Here is a 20,251-nt window from a genome sequence, read left to right on the forward strand (position 1 = left end):
GCTTTTGTATATGGTCACTAGGGGGCGTTATGTATTGAAATTGTTAGATTGTTGAGCATTTGAAACCACTTCCCAAGTGGGCATGGTGTCCCTGGACCCCTAGTTTCACGTTATGTGATCTTTGGGGCAGCTAAAATGGGCTTGTCTTTTCATGTATGTATAGGCCTAAATCAACAGAAAGTGAACATTATCGCCACATAGCCTATACCATCTTAACTATTTTAAAACTTGTTACATGTACATCGTTACGATGTCAATCTGTTTGTAAAACTTTGAATACTGAATCATTCTTATTCTACTGCGTCATGAAGGTATAAGGCCTGTGGGCCTCTTGTTTTATCTTAACATCTTTCTTGGCTCCCTAACTTAATTCATCGAGATTTTGGAAATAGCTATATTGCAAGGTTAAAGATCATTTTGTCCATTTTTAGCCCACTTGGGACTTTAGTCCCAGCGGGCTATTGCGTTCACTTTTCGTCCGTCGTTCTTCCGGGAAGTTTTGAAGACGCTTCAATGTAATGTCTTGATATTTGGATTACACATGTATCTACCCTAGACACAACTGGCCCTGTCAAAATCAAGATGGCCGACTGGCAGCCATTGTTGTTTGCCAAAATCAGCACTTTTTATACGTTTTTTAACTTTTTGAGGGAAATTTTGAAGACACTTTGATCAATTACCTTGATCTTTCGTATATATTTGAATCCCCCAGGGCCCATAAGCATAACAAAAATTGGGTCGATCGGACTCAAGATGGCCGTCTGGTGACCTTTCTAGTGCCCAAAAATGTCAATTTTGGCCCAAATTCTGAGTCCTGTAGCAGGGTCTTAGTCAGCACGGTCCTTACCGTCATTTACGACGGGGAGAAGATGAAAAACTGAAATTGACGGGACGGGGAAAGTTTGGTCAAGACGGGTCAGAATATGAAGATTTTTTCAAAAATGACAGGCTGTATAAACATAGCAGGCGTTTTGTTTATTATGCATGTATATCCATCTGACCCTTTACAATAAATAAATGATAATCCCTTGTGGAGTCCGATGTATGTCATGATACTGTAGCCTGCAAACTTAAAAATAGCTTCTGCACCTATGTTATGGAAGTACTGCAAAGAGCAGTTATGTATATCAGTGCTGAGACGAGTGTCTAGTGACATTGCTCAACCTCCGAAAGTCCTAGTAAATGATAAATAAATTTATACATACTTAGATCTCAGTTAAATTAAGCTTCGTTTTTTAGCCCACTTGGGACTTTAGTCTCAGCGGGCTATTGCGTTCACTTTTCGTCTGTCGTCCGTTCGTAGACGGAATCCGGTTATTTTGGGAAGTTTTGAAGATGCATCAAGGTTATGTCTTGATATTTGGTTCATACATGTATCTACCCTAGACACATCTTCAGCCCAAAAACTGGCCCTGTCAGATTCAAGATGGCCGACTGGCAGCCATTGTTGTTCGCCAAAATCAGCACTTATTACACATTTTCAAAGTTTTCGAGGGTAATTTTGAAGACGCTCTGATCAATTACCTTGATCTTTGGTTTATATTTGAATCTACCAAGGGCCCATCAGCATAAGAGAAATCGGGTCGACCTGACTCTATATCAGTCCTGTGACCTATTTAGTGACCAAAAATGTCAATTTTGGCCTGAATTCTGTGTCCTGTAGCTTCCTACTGGTTTACTATTTCTCATTGCAATTTGTGATGGGTATTCTTTGGAAAGGGATGTTTTATACCTGAGACAGATATTTTTGATCAGCCAATTATGGCGCAATTGGTGGCCAACTTGGTGTCATCAGTACTGATTCGAAAGTGGGAAAGAGTTTTTCACATCATATTCATACCTAAGCATATTTTAATACCGCAATCAATTGGAAAGTTGTAGCTCATAACGTGTTCTATGTCATTGGTTTTTGTATATGGCCACCAGGGGGCGTTGAATAATACAGAACTTAGTATTTCTATATTTTATTTATACCTATGCATATTTTGTGACCACAATCAATTGCAAAGTTGTAGCTCATTACATCGTCTATGATTATGGTCAGTTTTAAGGACATAAGGTATTCTATATGGTCACTAGGGGGCGTTGAATAGTAGAATAACTTCAAGTTATAACTAGATTAATAACTAGTATTTCCATATTAAATTGGCAACGAGGCATATTTTGTTATCACAATCAATTACAAAATTGTAGCTGCTGACATGTGCTATGATTGTGGTGAGGTTCAAGGTCATTGCTTTTTGTATATGGTCACCAGGGGACATTGAATGTTGAAATATTTAGATTGTTGAGCATTTAACACCACTTCCCAAGTGGGCATGGTGTCCCTGGACCCTAGAATAAGCGACAAATCATCAAGAATCGGAAGGTTTAGGATCTTACAATTCAGATAGGCCCTGAAGACCGCATGATTTTATTTCGTGTCGGGGTTGAGTGATAATTCGATGTCTAAGTTTTGCCTTGAATCAATATTTAACAATTATTCATCAGTTGATCAGTTGCGATTCATAATTATCACTATACATGTATTTCTAAATATTAGAACAGATTTCTAAATATTAGAACAGATTTGGCGAAATGATTGGTAAATTTTTTTGCGCGCGCGGACTGCCACTACGCTCTCGTCAGTTAAGCGGCTGTTGAAAGAGGGAGGTGTCTAATGGGATAAATAGAGGCTTGTGATGGGCGAAGCTCCCGAGGGGACTTTCCAAAAGCTGCAAAATTTAATTATATATAAAATGTTGTTGAAATCAAGCTCAAAACAAAACGAATAGATTGTTATTAGGGTTTTCTGACTTTCGTGGAAAACCCTCTTGTAATTCTGTTGATTATTATTATTATTTTATATTTTCCGCCTATTTTCGTCAAATAAAATTCATCTTCATTCAGATTCGGCAACTGACAGCTTTTAAACGAAATGTATAAATTGATACTGTAATAACGGTCTCTCTGAACAAGCAGATTGTCTAAATGTACTGTCTATCCTAGTTGAAACTTAAAATTACTTCCGAGGTAACTGTCAATAAAAAGTCTTGAATGGAACCTGAATGCACATGTACCGATAATTCGTCCAAAAGAGGAATGCTCCGAGCTTGAACCATAAATTTTATCTTCAGTTTGCCCGTATATCGCATAGCTGATCCGGCGCATGGTCTCCTTGGCCAAAACTGGATCCTCAGCCATTGAATGCTTGGTATAGGTGTATCTTCTGGACACTTCTTTGTCACTTCACGGTGCAGATCTGGTACACTTAAAGCAGTTGCCAAGTGTGTTATTGTATCACCACCATCTCCAGTGACATCATCATGCCTACGATCATCCACCGCAGTTTCAACAACACTGTTGATGTACTTTTGGCACTCTTCTAAAAACACACCATAGCTTTCAGGGCGGCCGTTGTTTTGACCCCGCAAATCCCAGATGAGATCTGGATCTTCCTCATCCAGAATACCCTGGATGCGTTTATTGACTGCAGCCTGGCTGCTTGAGTCAGCAGATGAGTCGTCTCCAGTTAGCCTGTGGTATGCTTCTCGAAGAAATGCTGCCTTACAGCTCATTGCTAAGCCAAAAGACTGGATAAACTCTTTCCTCATTGCCCTGGTGTGGTAAGTTGGAAAATGTTTGGTTAAATCCTTGGAAATTGTTGTAGCAGTATTGAGAATGGTAGCAGTGTCACTAAATTCTGAATCTTTCCATATGAAGTGAAGATGGGTTGGGCCACTGCCTGAATGTGTATAGAGTACTGCTTTGCACGGAACTGTCATGCCAATAATGTAGTCATGGCGGCGGCGGCGATCAGTGGGACCGTATTCATTCAGACAAATCGGACTGTTCTCAGACTACAGAAGTAACTGGTCATGAACTGGTTTGTACCTAGCAGCAAGTGTCAGCTTAATACACGTAGACCTCTTGAGTATGATGTAGTTTTCATTTTCCTTCACTGGTGTGAACATGCTTTGATGTTCTTTCACCTGAAAGTAGAATGAGACAAGTGAACCTGGTGAATTTGTACAACACCAGTACGGCCTACCACCTATGATGTGACAATCTGATTACTCTCTGTACTCTCTGAAAATGTGGAAAAAATCCCAAAGCCTACTCACTCTTTTTGTCTGTTGCAGTTGATAGTCACTGTATTTCCGTAGGCATTCAGCAAACGAGAGTATCACCGCATACACAAACTTCCAACGGTCCTTTTTAAGATAGGAACACATAGCCATGTTGAAAAAATTGTCACTGTGAGCTTTCACATCTTCTTGTCGGAGGAACGATTCATCTATTTTCCTTTTCTTGTTCAATTCTGGTTGCCTGTAGTTTTGATTGAACTTTTTTGAATTTTTGTAATTCTGGTTGAACTGCGCAAATGAAACTGGTATTGAGCAACCACGCTGCTTCAAAGTCTCATGGTTCCTGTCTACGTATCACAGACTTTCCGCCAATGTGTTCACAAAGTACAGTCCCTGGGAAACTACTGTATCTGCACTCCATCCCGAGTTTTTGGTGGATAGCCACTTGAGGATATCATTCTTCAACTTGTTTTTCTGTGGTTTCTCACTGAGTGGGAATAGAGGTGGCAAGAACGTATTTGCAGCATCAGCACGTGCAGAATTCATGAGAACACTAAAGACTGTTTGACTCTGATTCGGCAAAATACGATCTTCTCCCTTCATATCAGCAGCCAAAATGAATTTTACAAACGAACCAAGCGTTTTAACTAAGTCCACGATCATACACGAGGGCGAAATTTTTGTCATGTCAGAGAGGCTTCTGCTTGGACGGACGTATGCTTTCACAAATGAGTACGACGTACCGTTTTCGTCGTTCGATAGCGGTTCGGAACCGTCATGTTTCCTGGCGCTGAACTCCGCATAGAAGTCTGCAATGCTTGCATCGGCCTCTTCGTTGCAAGCCAACCATTCTCTCAGAAGACTCGAAGACCCGTCACGAGCGATTGAAGCTATCACAAGCGGCATTGTTCAATTTGCACAACAGGCACGCGACTGGAAGTGTGGCGCCGCAAGCAATACAAATACAATTCAATTCATAGAACTTTATTAACTTAGATTTTAAAATCGATCTAAATACGCTCCACAACCGGAAATCCACGCTGTGTACGCTCCATAACCGAATATTGACTTCAATTTGTTATTCAGTGAACGCACTTCGTCGATCGATAAATAAAAAAAGACAAACAATCATCAGCCTGCCTCGGTGACACCAATGCCGGTATTGTTCTGCGATATTTTGTTGTGTGCATTTTCCGATTGATCTATCTATTATGCATCGGAGGATTTTGTGTTCAAAATCGTTCTGTTTTTGTTTTCCTTATTCAGCAATAGGGCCTAACAGTTGATACAAGAAAAACCACAGTCAGTCGAGATTACCCTAATAGTTGTAGGCTTAATTCGTTGATACGAATCTTGTAGGCGAAGGTGCTGAAATTGTTCTATTAAATGGGTTTTTGTATCCAAATCTTGACTGATATAAATATCTTTGCTTGGACATGATGGAAACATCAGAATAAACTAGTTTCGTCATTAACAGAATCGCAATAATGAGTTTTAACGATACAAATAACGTGGCTAAATCGATAAGCAGAAAAATGAAATTCATTTTCAGCATAATGAAAATCGTACATTTACCCTTAACTTGCCGTAGGCGACTGTAGTCGACACACTAGGGAACTGCTTTAGGCGACTGTAGTCGACAGCCCGACCTATTTCGCGTTTAAAGTCACAAGCGCCTCGCAGCGCGTTGAGACGTAGTTCTTGATGCACAGCACTGCCGATACTCGAGAATCCGAACCTGGAAGTAATTTCTCATTTTGATATTTAGAAGAATTTTGACCTCAAAAACGGCCCGTAAATTCGATATTGTGGGATTTTAAGGAAGATTCAAACATTTAGACTGTAATAAGAAGCATAATAAAGGTTTTAACGATGAATATAGTAATCTGCAGAGTATTTATGAATATCGTCAATGTAACAATGTGACTATAAACTACAACTTTTTGAAATTTCAATGCCCTATATACAATAGTTTGGAAGTTATGAGGATTTGAAATTTCATTAACACGCAAATCACCTGGCACGCACAGGACTTAACATTAAAGCTGCCAGCAGGTTAAGGGTTAACACCTTAGTCTGTGGTCCTCCCAATCAACATTGTCATAGAACATTTGCCGGCAGATGTAAAACATTAAACACTTAATACCTTACCAGAGTATAATCTACCAATGCTTCAAGGCCCATGGGCCTCATGTTATGAACTTTTTGCGGCCTGCTCTTGGCAGATGCACTGCATAGTGTCTCTGGTCCCCTTGTTCATTTCTAGGTAGTTAAATATGGTCTTTCATTTCAGGATTCAAGATGAAAGCTTTAATTCTTGTTGGTGGCTATGGAACCAGGCTTCGTCCATTAACATTAAGTCGACCTAAACCACTGGTGGAGTTTGCTAACAAACCAATGTTATTGCATCAAGTTGAAGCCTTAGTTGAGGTCAGTTATGAATTGAATTATATTGATTTTGGCTTATATTGATTTTACGATTCCGTTAACAAACTATTGGTTAACTGTAGGCTGGTGTGACACATATAGTACTAGCTGTTAGTTACAGAGCTGAAATGTTGGAGCAAGAAATCAAAACACAGGGAGAAAAGGTAGGCATAAAGAATGAGTTGATCTACAATCTCATTTTTAGTCAACTCGGGACTTTAATCCCAGTGGGCTATTGCGTTCGCTTTTCGTTTTCAGTCCATCCATTCATGCATTCGTTCCATCCATTCATGCATTCGTTCTTACGCCTCAACACTTGGAGGATGACATACTAGAACATCTATAGGCTACATTTGTGGGTTGAATTCAGGTAAACTGAATTCAACCCACAAAAATTGAAAAATTGATGTCAGGTAAACTTTATTGTAGAAGGACATCGCATGTCCATGGACTAATTTCATCCATGGCACAGAGGTAGTGACATCTATTGCCATCTGATGCATTAAATTCAATAGTAACCAATCAGAACAACCCATTCATTGCAAAGGAACTGATTGAGTTGAAAGCTAAGCGTTCATTGGCAACTTGTCATGATGTGCCATTCCTTTGTGAAACCTGTAGTTTTTCAAAATGGTGGAAGTGATAAATGGTAAGGTAGGATCCACCTGAAAAAAATTCGTTCAGAACTGAGTCACTCAGTCCTAACTTCAAATTTGATATAAATATATTGTAATTGATAAATATATTGTAATTGTATATTGGCGACAATTTCTTAAGAGTAAATAAAACACAATTTATTCAATATTTTTGGGTAATCCATTATTAGTTATGGCCTTATGTCAAGAAATTAAGTCCTAGAACATAAGTGCAGTGGATAGCATAAAAAATGCACTCCAATTGATGAAACAAGTGTTTTGGGTCGTGTTAATCCTCAGAGTATCTCTGTTACTCTTTTTATGAGGGCATTGGTGCCATGTTACTCCTAAAGGTGATAGTGTTACTCTTTGAAAAGTAACTCGTTAGGATTTGGTGAATAGCCAGGTTGGTAGGTCTGGCTGCATGGTGCATGACAGCATGAGAAAAATTGGTCGATCAGACACAAGGTGGCTGTCGTATGACCTTTAAGGTAATTTATGCCCAGGGGCTGGTGCATAGTCATGGCTTAGACTTACGACCAGTCTAAGACCGACTTAGTTCTATTGCCAATCTAACAACTTAAGACCAGTCTTAAGATTTAAGACCACTTTTGGACTTAAGTCACGACTGTTCAACTGGGCCCTGGATTTTGAGACCTGCTGCAGCTTTGGAATTGTTTGCCATTTTTCCTTTTGATTTTCGATGGTCATACTTTGAGAAAGGCTCTTAGAAATATCACACAGATTCTTTGATCAGTCTAGTGTAACAAGATCGGCAGTCATCTTAGTGTCATCAGTCCTCATTTGTACGTAGCAAAAGGTTTTTTTTTCTATGAAAAATAGCGATAGGTTTTGACATTTGTATCACTGTCATAGTATTCATCTCCTCATGTGGAATTGGGGTTACCAAGGTTTTTGGTTTTGAAGAATGAGAACCTAAGTTTTCGTCAAGTTGCTGTTGTAAAGAAATGTGACAGGATCGGAAGATTTTTTTAATTTTTAGATTGAGTGATACAATCAATTGCAAGTTGTAGCTAATGACATGTTGTTAGATTGTGTTTGACTCTCAAGGTCATTAGTTTTTGTATATGGTCACCAGGGGGGTATTGAATAGCTGAATAACTTAATATTTTCATATTTATTGGTACCTAAGCATATTATGCTACAACAAACGATGACAAGATTGTAGCTCGTGACATGTTCTATGATTGTGTAGAGATTCCAGGCCATCAGTTGTTAGTTTTTGTATAAGGTCACCCGGGGCCTTAAATAGCCGACTAACTAAGTATTTTTATATTATATTGGTACCTTAATATATTTTGTTACCACAAACATTTGCATGTACCTAGTGACATGTTCTATAAGTGGGATGTGGTCATTGCTTTTTAAATATGTTCACCAGGGGCATTGAATATTGAAACTTTTAGCTCCGCTGTTACCGAAGCAGAGCTGTCAACCGTCCCGCATTTTGCAGGACAGTCACGGAATTCCACAGTTTTTCCCACTGTCCCGGGAAGCATTAAAATGCCACATTTTTAAACAATTTGCTTTTGTCACGGAAAATGTCAAGGGAATGTTGGCTCTTTTTCGCTAGCAGTAGGGGAAAAAGTAATCGATATACGTCGCGAGTGTATACAATAAGGCAAGTGAACACTGTGGCGCTAGCAGTCAGTACTCTAGACTTGATCTAATCTGGCAAGTGAACACTGGCGCTAGTAGTCGGTTCTCAGGAATGATTTGTTATGGCAAGTGAATACTTTGGAGCTAGCAGTCAGTACTTAACTTTCCTACACATTCAGTTAGATTTCCTGAATATTATTAACGAAGTTTATGCCGTTAATGGACTGGGGAACTATCGATGGTAGATCCTTAAAAAGATGAGTTAAATACAAATATAGTTTTGACGTAGAGAGTTGTTTATTTGCTGACGTCCTGAGTCAGAATGTTTGATTTTCCTTCTCAAGATACTCAGCTGGCCCATCACCAAGGGGCGGGTCAACAAACAAACAACACTCGTTGATTGGTCAAAACTAAGTCCAACTTCTCAAAACAATAGATTGATCTGCTAATTGTACATAGTAACCATCTAGGCAGAAACAGATTGAGCATGCTCAACAGGTGCAAACAAAGCTGGTAGACCTGTGAGATACTAACAATTAGTTGAATAACATGATATTACTAATTAATGGTGACTGGAGACAGAACGTCCAGTCTGAAAAGTTAGAAACAAAGGTTTAATTCTCAAACAGGTTGACACTGTCTATACTTGGTAACGATTATGAATAATGTACCAAACGTGAAATGATGGTCTAAGGTGTGAATAATGAATGACCCTTCTGACATGATAATTGTAGATATTTGAGGAATAAAATATAACTAATTTTGAAATAATAAAATACTAAATCACATTTTGAGGCCTAATATAATGGTTAATGGAAACCGGCCTTTCCTCAGATAATACTCTCCCACACTCCGGTGAGAATTTACTTTATACTATAAAAGTTAATTTTAGCGAATACTTGAAAAAGTATTCCAGAAAAGAAAAAAGTAAATAGATATGTTACGAACATTATGAGTAGATGGCATACATATCAAAATTATATGAGGCGAGATATGAATAGTCATGACGAAAAGATAATACAATAGATTAGATACATTAGGATTAACATACAAACAATGAAATAATAATAGTGAGTAACTGTGTGGACCAGTTATACTTATATACACCAAAATAAAATATGAGCTAATAGTCTTTTAGTCAATACACCTATTAGGTACTAGAGTCCAGTGATATCACAAATGCAGTACACATGAAGTTTTTTTTTACTAATCAATGAACGCAACAGGTGGAAGGTGGTTTACCTGCGGGTTTGAGAACTGTGTAAGTGTTACGGTGTACCAATATAAGGTATGCAGAGTAGGGATGATTGACGAGATGATTAATCCGATGGGCTTGAAATATAGATTGGGATTGAGAGATTGGGATACTAGAGGGTACAGGTATAGTAGATCCTGTAATCAGGTTTGTGACAGTACAACTTTCAATCTTGAAATGAAGCCTGGGACTTATGAATCCAGATAGTGAAAAGTTATATATATATTAGAAGGGTAAGAGAACTCCCAAGGGTAAGAGAACTCCCAATGAGCTGGACACAAAGGTAAATGAAGAAGGGTAATACGTTCGCAACACGGGCCAATAGACAGTTCTAAAGCAAGCTTTGTATCGCAACGCTGCCGTGACTTAAAAAAACGACCAATGCAAATACCTAATTGGAGTATAAGACCGAAGATTCCTGTGATTAAAATAACCAAAACGATTGTATTGAGTGAATCAAGTTGCGCTATGAGTGGTGACTCAGTGGGTGTAAGGTGATACTTGAGAATTGTAGGGGGACTGATAGCGGTTGCAGTGTGGGCCTGGGTGATGAATACAGCTGCATACAAAATCTTAACTTTGCGCATCAACCAGAGTGACATGATGCAAAGAAGAGCAGAGAAACCTAAGCTGATATAAACTAAAATGGACGTAGGTCCCACCCAGTTCGTAGGTAAAACGACTAAGCCATCAGCTATGGATTCAGCAAGATTTTGATAAATTTTTCCCCCTCTTCTAACGGTATCTGCAACTGCTTGAAGATCCAAATTGTTCTTATCTTGCTGGGCTAGAAATTTTGAAAATGAATGATTGAACATAGAGAACGACGGAACCCGTGCTTGAATATTATATTGCTGATTGCCTAAGTAGTGGCGAGTCTCCTCTTCCGAAAAGAACGCTTGGATGACCGCAAGGTTAATAGGCTGTATAACTTGTTCGCCCTTCTTATCAGCGCGACAGCGTGACGCTCGTGAGGTAAGAGTGTAGTGGATGGAAGACAACCTACAGTGACACAGAATCGTAACTAAGCATAGAGTACAGCCCACCCGGACTGATGGTGCATGGGGAGAGTTAGCACAACTCAAAACTAACTGAGGAGTGTTGTAAACGACTGCTGTTGCAGGAGCTATTTCATTTGCCATGGGAGGTAACTGGTCACGTTTTATAACGAACTTACAATGTTTCTTAATATTAACTGTCATGTCTTGGAACAAGGCAAGTTCACATGATTGAAATGATGCTTCATATAACGGGATATTTTCATGACAATATTTTACATGCCGACCAGTACACCGTGTAACTTGTTCGGATGACATTAGTGTATATAGAGAATTTTTTGATGATATAGCGATGTAAGGTTTGAGGTTAGGCAAATGTGTAGAGTGAGTCGCCGAACTATTTATCGGACATGGTAGGTTGACTATCTTATATAGAGGAAGCTTACCATCTACAGGAGCCATAGGAAACTTAAGCGATAGAAAAATTGTGGATTCATTACGAGTTATTATGAATTTAGCGTGCCTATACATTTCAGCAGATGCCGTTACAGCCAAATCAAAATCAGGGTAGTTTAGTTTAAGAAGACCCCTAATCTGATCAATTGTCGATTGTAACACTTCAGGAGAGATAATAGTCGGAGATAAGACATTATTTGCTAGTTCCTTTACACCGTCACGTAGCGATTGGATTTGACGACGAGCTGCAGAGTTCTTGCGTATCACTGACATAAGGAGAGTCGATGTTTTCGTGAACGTCCTTGTAGAGTTTAGATACACGAGAGTATAGCGAGTTTATGGCTTCGTGGTCTGACGTTAATTCTTTTACCACGTTATTAAACCGAGAGTTAACTTTCGTCATAAATGATGCCATCACACCAGCGTCGTGTGAAAGCTGAGTGGCGATTGATTGCCGGCCTTTCTCTAGCGCCTTTATGTGTTTGGCGAGGAGATATATATCATCCATAGTCGCTGTGTTGAAGAGCGTTTTCGATAGAGATCCAATGAACGGTAGCAGGCCTGACCGTTTGGATCGAGTATTCGATTTCCCTATCTTCGGAACGATCGACGGGATGAAGCTTGTGGTTTCATTTATAGCCTCTGAAGCTTCGAGTCGTAGATTGTTGACCTGGTCGATGAGTGGCGCTAAAGATACACAGTGATCCTTACTCGGCGGGCAGTGGTCGAGTGTATTCGGATTCACCTTATCTGGGATCGCGATAGCATATGTGTGGATCCATGGTTCTGTGGCCAAGTATACAGTAGCCTTCTTTTGAAAGACCACGCCGTAGTTAATTCTTTGAAAATAAGTCCCATTGGCTGGAACGATCAATATCATGGCGACTGTGATGACTGCTCGCAAATACCATCCCCAGGAAACTCCAAAGCCAAAAGATAGAAAATAAAAAAAATAAGGTAAAAAAAAATGAAGTAACTACACAGCTGTCACATGTAAACCCGGAGAGCACATAATATTCAACAGTTTGACTGCCTACTAGAGGTGGGATGCACATTCCAGTAAGTATAGCAAGAAAAAAAAACATCAACTGAAGCTAATAATTTTGTAATTCTAGAGAAAGACGCGTAATAAGAGGTTGGGTAGGTTTTACTGGCGGTCAGTTGTCACAGCATGTCATTTTAAACAAAAAGTTTCTTAGTGAGTTTCGACTGATTGTCGTTTCCCTTCGAGTGTGTACTTAGCATGAAATTCACGCCGAGGTTCATCTGAAACATCCTCAGCAAACAACCATTCCGTTTGAGAGACATTTTCGTATTTCACCTTGTATACCCGTTTACCGTCTTTCTTTCCACATTTTAGCACTTTGAGGATGCGTGGTGGCACTGGGAGATCTTCCCACTCTTCAGTAGTAATTTGAGTGTCTTGTGTTTTAGGTTGATCCTCAGCCTCTGAGGGTTTCAATGTAGATGGAGTTTGAGGTGGATCTGGAGCTATATCTGACATATATGTGTCTAATTGTGGACGATCTCTTGAGTCGTGGTAGAGTGTTAGCGGATTAGCATAATGTCTTGCTTTCATTAGCTTATCAGTTTGACAATGACGCAACTTATAATGGTGATTATTGCCCACGTCAACGATGTAATAAGGGCCCTCGTGTTTATGATGTAGTTTGGCGGATAAACCCTTTGGAACTTTCTTTGTTTTTAACAGAACTTGGTCAAGGAGTTTGAATCCTGGTTCTTTTGCTTTCTTGTCGAATGTCTCTTTCATTTTCTTTTTATTTCGCTTGATATTCTCAATGGCTACATTATGTGTGGTGTCTAAAATATGAAGGAGATGATTGATGAATTGAGTACCGGAGGTGCCAATATCCGACTTAAGTTGAAGACTAGTGTCGAACGGTACATTCATTTCCTTTCCAAAAAGCATATAGTAGGGTGCGAAACCAGTGGATCGAGTAGACGGTGACATCCTATATGCCATCATAATCCCTGGAAAGTAATCCGGCCAATTCCGTTGATCCTTGAGGTATGCTCTCAAACTTTGAGCAATGACGGAGTTACGGCGCTCACATGTAGCATTGGTCTCTGGGTGATAAGATGTAGTGTTGAGCTTCTGTATCTGAAAAATCTCACAAAGTGCGGCTACCAGTTTTGAGAGGAAAACTTGTCCACGATCTGAGAGCAAGGTAGATGGTGCACCGTATCTCGCAATGACTTCCCTGAAGAGTACTTTCGCTACCTCCTCGGCAGTCTGCTCCTTTATTGGTAGAGCTTCACACCAGCCCGTGAAACTGTCCACGATCAACAAGATGAATTTATAACCTTCATGGCTTTCGACAAGTGGTCCCAGCGTATCAATGTGCATCCTCTCAAAAGTTGAAGCTACAGGTAGAGGGTGTGGAGGTGCTTTCTTTGCTTGTCGGTTCGTCTTAGCCCTTTTACATTCATCACAAGATGTGATATGAGTGGTGATATCTGACAGCATTCCTGACCAGTAGTATTTTTGTTTAAGCGCAGCGTATGTCCGTTCGATACCGAGGTGACCACCTCCAGCGATTAGATCGTGGTAGGAAGTAATTGCGTCTTCTCGTTTTTTTGTTGGTAGGGCTAGCGTCTGGATGAGTTTACCATTTGGATTATCACCTTTGTAATTCGGCCTCCAAAAGTAGTATAAAACTCCATTACAAAGTTCGTAGCTCCCAGATGCCCAAATGATACGTTTTGCGATTTTTGTGGTATTTGGTAGAGTTCCGTCTTTGAGGTAAGCATATATATCCTTGAAGCTTGGGCATTGACTCTGCATTAGCCCGATGTCTTCTTTTGGTAAAGACATTGAAGCTACTAGGTGATAAGCTGAGCTGGTATCTTCGTTTTGGTCCATGGCTTCTTTTATCCCCTCTTTCCATCGTTGTTGACGAGATTTCTGACTAGGAGCAGTTGTTTCTTCCAAGTTGATGTCTCTCAAACGTTCGTCTATGTTGGTAGTTATACATACATCGGCACGTTCAAAGTCTGTATCATCCGTGGGTGTAGTGTGTTCTGCATGTCTCATTCTGGAAAGTAGGTCAGCTCGTTCGTTCTTGGGTCCAGGTTTAAATTCCACCTCGTAATCGTAGTCCTGTAAAGCAAGTGCCCATCGGTGAAGCCTTTTGGTCTCTGGCTTTATAGACTTGAGGAATGTCAGAGCTTGATGATCCGTAATGACCTTGAACTTGGAGCCAGATAGCTAGACTCGGAAATGCCTAATTCCTTCTACCACACCTAGACCCTCCTTTTCAGAAGTGTGATAGTTACGCTCAGCGCCGTTGAGCGATCTACCGTCATATGCGATGACCCGTGCCCTCTTGTCGTCACCCAGCTGTCCGAGAATGTATCCTATAGCATAATCTGAGGCATCCGTAGTTAGAATGAATGGCTTGGACATATCAGGGTACGCAAGTATTGGTGCTGAGGTTAATGCATCTTTCAATGTATTGAACGCCTTATTACAGTCGTCAGTCCATTTGAACTTGACATCCTTTTTCAATAATTCATTCGTCTAATTTGCTTCACGCCTTTTGGTCTCTCGAGATTTTTGATAACTGCCGTTTTAGTGGGGTCAATTTTGACGCCTTCTTTTGATGTGACATGACCTAAATATATTATCTCTTTAAGTGCGAACTGACATTTTGACGGTTTTAGTGTTAACCCTGCTTCTCGTAACCGTTTAAATACTAAATCTAAATGTTCGAGGTGTTCTTCAAAATCGTGAGAGAAAATCAATATATCGTCAACATAAATCAATACAAATTTCCAGTTTAGACTCTCCAAAGCTTTGGCCATGACCGAGGCAAATGATGCGGGGCTGTTTTTGAGTCCGAACGAGAGATGGTTCCATTCAAAGATGCCGTGATGCGTGATGAATGCTGATCTATGTTTAGTAGCTGGGTCTAACGGGACTTGCCAAAAACCACTTGCTAAATCTAAGCTGCTGAAAATTTTTGCCTTAGCATCGCCTATCGCATCAATGGCATCTTCAAATCTAGGTAAGGGGAAATCTATTTGCTGAGTGCAGTTATTAAGGCGTCTATAATCAATTGCCATGCGCCACTCTCCTGATTTCTTTTTCACCAGCACTACAGGGCTGTGCCAATTTGAACTTGACTTAGAAACCATGTTGTATTTAAGCAGCTCGTCAACTTGTTTTTCTATCTCTTTTTTACCCTCTGCGCTGGCTCTATAGAATGGTAAGCTAACAGGTTTTGTACCAGGATTAACTGAATGGTAATTAATTGAATGGTAGTGCAAATTAGTATGACCCACTTCTGAGAGATCAGCCGCAAACACGTCCCGATTTAATTTCAGAAATTCAAGTAGGCGTTGTTTTTGTTCTTCAGAGAGATCAGAGTTTGTTAAGTCAAATTCAACAGGTTTATTTACTTTGGTGTCATTTGTGTTGTACTGATTAGAAACACCCTGTTGTGTCTGTTTAATGTTTTGGTTGGGGTACTGATTGGCTTTCTGAGTTTGATGCGGATTTAGACTGTGAAAGTTCTGGCGCGAACTTTGAATAGACTTCACAGACTGACGACCCTGAGCATGATTTTTTTAGGTTGAGAGTTTCGAGTACGAGTTTGATAACTGTCACCTGTGTGACCTTGAGCGAAACTTGGAACATCATCGTCATCGATAGCCAATATAGATTCGTCTTGAATATCAAAACAGTTTGCTACAACTTTCTTTTTTGGTAAAACGACCGGTAGATCAGTAGGGTTCATAATGCGCATAACAGAATGTTTATTGTCGACTCTAGACAAACATTTAGCACCTACAACATTGAGCTGTTGTAAGTTAGAAATCGGTTCTAAGAAACAAATACTTGGGATTTTATCACTGAAAATATTCACAGGGATTAGGGCTTCAGATCTTGGTGGTATGGTTGTTTTCTCTTATTAGTGCGTGCTAAACCGAAACCCGATGAGTTGAGGGTTGTAAATACTTCATGCTCATGAAAACTAATCGCGCGGTTTTTGAAACTAATTATGGCATCGTTCTTATCGAGGAAATCTATTCCTAATATAAGTGGGTACTGCATTTGTTCTATCACATAAAACGTATAAGGCATAACAAGACCAGCAATATTAATATCGAGATAAGCTATGCCGTGTACACTGTGTTTTTCACCACCAACCCCGGCTATGTGACTGATGTTAGACGGTTGTAATTTGACTGGATTGGGTAACTTTTTGAGAGCACTAGTAGAAATACAACTGATTTGAGCCCCAGTATCAATTAACGCGGAGAAACGTCTTCCAAATACTTTGATCGAAATAGAATTTTGATAGAGTACTTCAGTCACATTAACCGTAGGTGTTGGTTCAGTGTTAGGGTGCCCATCCGGCGGCTCTTGACCGTGGATAGGCGCGCACCCCTATTGTGGACCTTGTTGTTGGTATTGCTGACGGTTTAAAAGGGCTGCACGGCTTCGGCATTTCTTAACGAAGTGCCCCTTGATTTTGCAGTGATGACAAATTGCATTACGAGCCTTACATGACCTTCTGTCCACACAGTACTCACCACAATATTGACACGATGGTCGCACCTGCTGCCCTGGTCCTGTTTGGTAGTCGGTAGGTTGTTGTTGCATCGGGATGGGTGATGGTTTGACGTGTTGCATTGGTGGAGAGTTGATCCCTTGTACGTCATAGAAGTCCATGTGTCGACTTGGTTGAGGTGCAAACTGTTGAGTACCGTACTGTTGCTGAGCTGACTTCAGTTCGAATATTTCTTTCATGAGTTTTTGTTGGCTGTTTTGTAACACAGCCATCATGGCAGTTATCTGGTCTAGCTGCCCACTGTGATTTGTTGCCATCACCGGTGCTGCTACTGGTGTCGAGGTAGCGTTTATTGTCCTTTCCGCCGAGACTGCTTTATCAGATAGTTCTCTGATTGTCTTAGGTTCCATTGGCATGACAATCCTCTTAATGTCGTCGTTTAGTCCATTTATGAGTAGGGCAACACGTGCCTTTTCAGGGAACTCCACATCTAACTTATGGTGAATTCTCTCCAGATACGTGGCTACACTCTCGGTTGGTAGTTGTTTAGCCATTAAAACAGAGAGGTCGGTTGGGCCTGCGGCTGAGGCATATCGTGCCATGAAAGCTTTTTTCAATAGATCCTCATTCGCTTGAGTAGCTTCAGGTAGAGAAAAGTACCATGTCTGGGCCGATGGTGATAGTTGCAATGGAAAGAAACTGAGACGCTGGTCTGGCCCTAGATTGTGCCCTTTTGCAAAAGCACTCCAAAGAGCCCACCAGATTGTTGGGTTCTGATTAGTAAATTTATCCAATCCTACTTGCGGCATGTTGGGTCGGCGAACAACACTAGTTTGTTCCGATTTGTTGAGTGTAACCACTTCTCTAACTGGCGAGTTGGTTCTTGGGTTGTTTCTCGAGTTGTTTGATCACTTCTCAATCGTCTTCCAGGAAAATGACTTTAGATTCAAGACCATTAAGCATTTAGGCCTAAGTATAAAATTACGAGACAGTTGAACTTACCTTAAAAAGATGAGTTAAATACAAATATAGTTTTGACGTAGAGAGTTGTTTATTTGCTGACGTCCTGAGTCAGAATGTTTGATTTTCCTTCTCAAGATACTCAGCTGGCCCATCACCAAGGGGCGGGTCAACAAACAAACAACACTCGTTGATTGGTCAAAACTAAGTCCAACTTCTCAAAACAATAGATTGATCTGCTAATTGTACATAGTAACCGTCTAGGCAGAAACAGATTGAGCATGCTCAACAGGTGCAAACAAAGCTGGTAGACCTGTGAGATACTAACAATTAGTTGAATAACATGATATTACTAATTAATGGTGACTGGAGACAGAACGTCCAGTCTGAAAAGTTAGAAACAAAGGTTTAATTCTCAAACAGGTTGACACTGTCTATACTTGGTAACGATTATGAATAATGTACAAAACGTGAAATGATGGTCTAAGGTGTGAATAATGAATGACCCTTCTGACATGATAATTGTTGATATTTGAGGAATAGAATATAACTAATTTTGAAATAATAAAATACTAAATCACATTTTGAGTCCTAATATAATGGTTAATGGAAACCGGCCTTTCCTCTGATAATAATATTGTCCGTGAATTTTACGAATCTTTCGTTCATGATGCAGCTCTCTTCACCTGGGCACAAGATAAGTGCTTGATATAAGTTAAAAGCTGAAATGCTGAAATTTTTTATGTCCCTGAAAATTAATGGCTGTCCCGGAAAATGGGGATCTCTGTCCCTCAAAACAATTTTCAAGGGTTGGCAGCTCTGAAGAAGATCGGCGGGGTTGATGGGTTAGGGGGTGAGCCATCGTCCATCCGTTTGTTCGTTTTTTGATCAATTCCAAATTTGGTATGAATGTTCTATGGGGCCAATGCCAATAAAGTTACAGGGCCATTTTTTGGATTCGTCCTCCAGGGGCTGCCCCATGGGGGTGCAGTTTCTATTTCTTCAAATTGCTACTAGTCCTACAGTTTTAATCATTTAATTCCAAATTTGGTATGAATGTTCTTGGGACCACGGCCTATGAAGTTACAGAGCCATTTTTGGATTCCCCCCAGGGGGCGCCCCTGGGGTTGGAGTTTCTATTTCTTCAAATCGCTTTTGGTCCTACAATACCTACAAAGTACTGAGCCCTTTTTGGATTTGGCCACAAGGCGGCACCCCTAGGTATGCAGCTTCTATTACTTCAAATCACACTGCAGTGTTATATAAGCCAATAGGCTCCATGTTTTTGTTTGCTGAGCATTTCACATAATTTCATAAGTGGGTGTGGTGTCCCTGGACTCCTAGCATTTGAGAGAAGTATCCTGTCAGCTGAGTGAAGTCATTGATGTTTGGTCTGTTCGTGATTCTTAATAGATTTTATTTCCTTAACTTGAAGCATTCCAGAACCTATTTTAGATCCTTTGGTCTCAGTCTTGGAGAATGATTAGAGCTGATATATGCTTCTATTTATTCAGCTTGGAGTCAAAATAACAATGTCCCACGAAACTGAACCGCTTGGAACTGGTAAGTGTATGTGCTTTGAATTAGAACAAAGGATCAACAAGAATATTACTTACAGAATTGTAGAATTGTTTTCTGTTACTATTCAATTGCAGCTGGACCTCTGGCTCTTGCTCGAGATATTTTAGGTCAAGGTGACGACCCTTTCTTCGTATTGAATAGTGATATTATTTGTGATTTTCCATTCAAAGAAATGGTTAAGTTTCATAAAGCGCATCAGAAAGAGGGAACCATTGTGGTAAGTAGGAAATATATGGCTATTGATTAGCTTTGTATTTTTCTATGCATTGTGCCTAGTTTTTATCGAAGTGCCTTATTATGATCCTCAGTGTTCAGTGTTTCGATTCATTCTGTTCCACTTGGTGGATCGTTAGACTAGCTCCAGGCCTTAACCCTTTCGGTGCGTCTACACCGCAGTGCGGTGTATAAATCAGTGATGGATTTTGCTAGTACACCGCACTGCGGTGTATTGATGTAATTAGTAATTTGTAATTATCTCTATTGAAAAATGGCGGCAAGTGTCAAACATAGTGAAATACTAGTAACTAACGATACACTGCACTGCGGTGTAGACGCACTATAGCAGGGATGATAATTTTCCGCCGATCGGCGGATTTCCGCCTTTTAAATCAATTTTTATCATTTCTCAGATCAATGCATATCCGTTGAAAAAATGGGGGGGGGGGGTGGGGGGGTTAGGATGATGACTGTGGTTTTCCAGCATTGTAAGGATAGA

At 40.2% G+C, this 20,251-nt stretch overlaps 1 protein-coding gene across 2 annotated transcripts in view; it reads left to right on the plus strand.

The window, feature by feature from the left end:
- Nucleotides 1-20,251, plus strand: part of LOC141901948 (mannose-1-phosphate guanylyltransferase catalytic subunit beta-like) — a 44,420-nt gene that overhangs the window by 5,782 nt on the left and 18,387 nt on the right. The window contains exons 2-5 of one of the 2 annotated variants that reach the window (XM_074789550.1): nucleotides 6,361-6,497; nucleotides 6,578-6,658; nucleotides 19,470-19,518; nucleotides 19,611-19,753. In XM_074789550.1, the coding sequence (XP_074645651.1) occupies nucleotides 6,361-6,497; nucleotides 6,578-6,658; nucleotides 19,470-19,518; nucleotides 19,611-19,753 (410 nt within the window). The remainder of the gene's footprint in view (nucleotides 1-6,360; nucleotides 6,498-6,577; nucleotides 6,659-19,469; nucleotides 19,519-19,610; nucleotides 19,754-20,251) is intronic. The other variant, XM_074789551.1, reaches the window with a different exon arrangement.

This window comes from Tubulanus polymorphus, chromosome 3 (assembly GCF_964204645.1).
Source record: "Tubulanus polymorphus chromosome 3, tnTubPoly1.2, whole genome shotgun sequence".
NCBI lineage: Eukaryota > Metazoa > Nemertea > Palaeonemertea > Tubulaniformes > Tubulanidae > Tubulanus > Tubulanus polymorphus.